The 1954-nt window shown below is 39.7% G+C and overlaps 1 protein-coding gene across 1 annotated transcript; it reads right to left on the reverse strand.

Moving 5' to 3' along the window:
- Positions 1-545: 545 nt before the first annotated feature.
- On the reverse strand, positions 546-1505 carry LOC132027684 (olfactory receptor 6M1-like). The gene has a single exon (XM_059416443.1). It carries the CDS (start codon positions 1503-1505, stop codon positions 546-548), a length of 960 nt encoding a protein of 319 aa, XP_059272426.1.
- Positions 1506-1954: the final 449 nt, after the last annotated feature.

A 1954-nucleotide genomic window follows, 5' to 3' on the forward strand; every position in this document is an offset into this window, starting at 1 on the left:
TATTTATTTGACAGAGAGAGATCACAAGTAGGCAGAGAGGCAGGCAGAGAGAGAGAGGAGGAAGCAGGCTCTCCGCTGAGCAAAGAGCCCGATGCGGGACTCGATCCCAGGACCCTGAGATCATGACCTGAGCCGAAGGCAGCGGCTTAACCCACTGAGCCACCCAGGCACCCTATGTTGAGGTCTTTTATCCATATTGAGTTTATCTTTGTGTACGGCATAAGAGAATGGTTGAGTTTCATTCTTCCACATATAGCTGTCCCGTTTTCCCAGCACCATTTATTGAAGAGACTGTCTTTTTTCTGCTGTATATTTTTTTCTGTTTTGCCAAAGATTATTTGACCATAGAGTCTCTAAAAGATTTTAAGACCCTCCCCGAACACTGGATCTACATCAGGAAATTCTGCTTTAGAATATATATATGGATATTTAAGACCATATCTTCGTGTATATTTCATCCTTATGTAAAATAAAGCATTTACATAATTAATCACAAAGAACGATTTCATTGTCAAGCACGCAAATAACCGAATTCTATAAAAATATCACTTTTGAGGTCTTACATTTATTAGCATACCTATGTATTTACTGGTGGTGTCTCTCAGGGATTCTTTGACTTTCTCATTTCGAAGGCTGTAGATGAAAGGGTTCAGCATTGGTGTTACAACTGTGTTCATCACTGTGGCAAATTTGTTAATGCTCATTGCATTGCCTTTCTTTGGACGAACATAGAGGAATATGGAACTTCCATAATAAATTGTAACCACTGTGATGTGTGAAACACAAGTAGAGAAGGCCTTCTGCTGTCCCTGCACAGTAGGAATTCTAAGGATAGTAATAACAATGTAGGTGTAAGACACTCCTGTCAGGAGCAAGGAGCCCAGGAGCAACACAGCAGAGGAGATAAAATCAGCCACCTCAGCTAGAGAGATGTCTGTACAGGCCAGCTGTAGCATGGGGGCTCGGTCACAGAAGAAATGATGGATTTTATTTGGTCCACAAAAGATTAACGGGGCAGTTAGGATGGATGGAGATAACATTGACAAAAATGCACCTATATAGGACCCCACAAGTAACATTATGCATGTCTGTGTGTTCATGATGATGGTATACCTCAGTGGGTTGCAGATGGCAATATACCGATCAAATGACATGACAGCCAGGATGAAGAATTCTGTGGATCCCAGAAGGAAGTAGAAAATAGATTGTGTGAGACATCCCATGAAGGATATTGCCTTGGTGAGGGAGAATGTGTTTGCTAGCATCTTAGGTACCACAGTGGAGGTGATGGCAACTTCAAGGAAAGAAAGATTGGCTACAAAAAGATACATGGGTGAATGCAGGCGGTAGTCAACACACACCAAAAGGATGATCATAGTGTTGCCAATCAGAGATATCATGTACATGAGCAGGAATGCAGAAAAAATAAGTATTTCTACCTCTTTTTCAGTCTGAAACCCCAGAAGTATGAACTCAGTGACTCTGGTCCTATTTCTATAATCCATAATGTCCCCAGTTTAACCTGGAATAGCAGAAAGTCCTTTTGTAATTAATTCTTGCATCTTAACCATGGATATACCTTGTCAATATTCATTAGTTTTTGTTGTTGTTGTTGTTGCCAAAGCAGACACATAATTTTATTTTCAGTTTCTAAGTCTCTACTGAGATAAATTGTGTAAGATTTAAGTCCTCAGCTGGGACACTCACTTATTACAGCTGGGAACCTAATAATGGATCAAGTAATATATAGCTGATTCTTGTCAACTTTCCTTTTGAAATAGATTCCTTATTGTGTGTCATTAAACCATCAAGGATGTAATGACCTGATTAAAGGCAGAGGTCTAACCACTGAACAATCCTGGTGCCCCAAGGATGACATGGCACTTTTCAAGATGCTAACAGAGTTTTGGAAAAATTTAATTCTCTATAAAATTGTATTTAAAAGAATGCCTTT

This window comes from Mustela nigripes, chromosome 12 (assembly GCF_022355385.1).
Source record: "Mustela nigripes isolate SB6536 chromosome 12, MUSNIG.SB6536, whole genome shotgun sequence".
NCBI lineage: Eukaryota > Metazoa > Chordata > Mammalia > Carnivora > Mustelidae > Mustela > Mustela nigripes.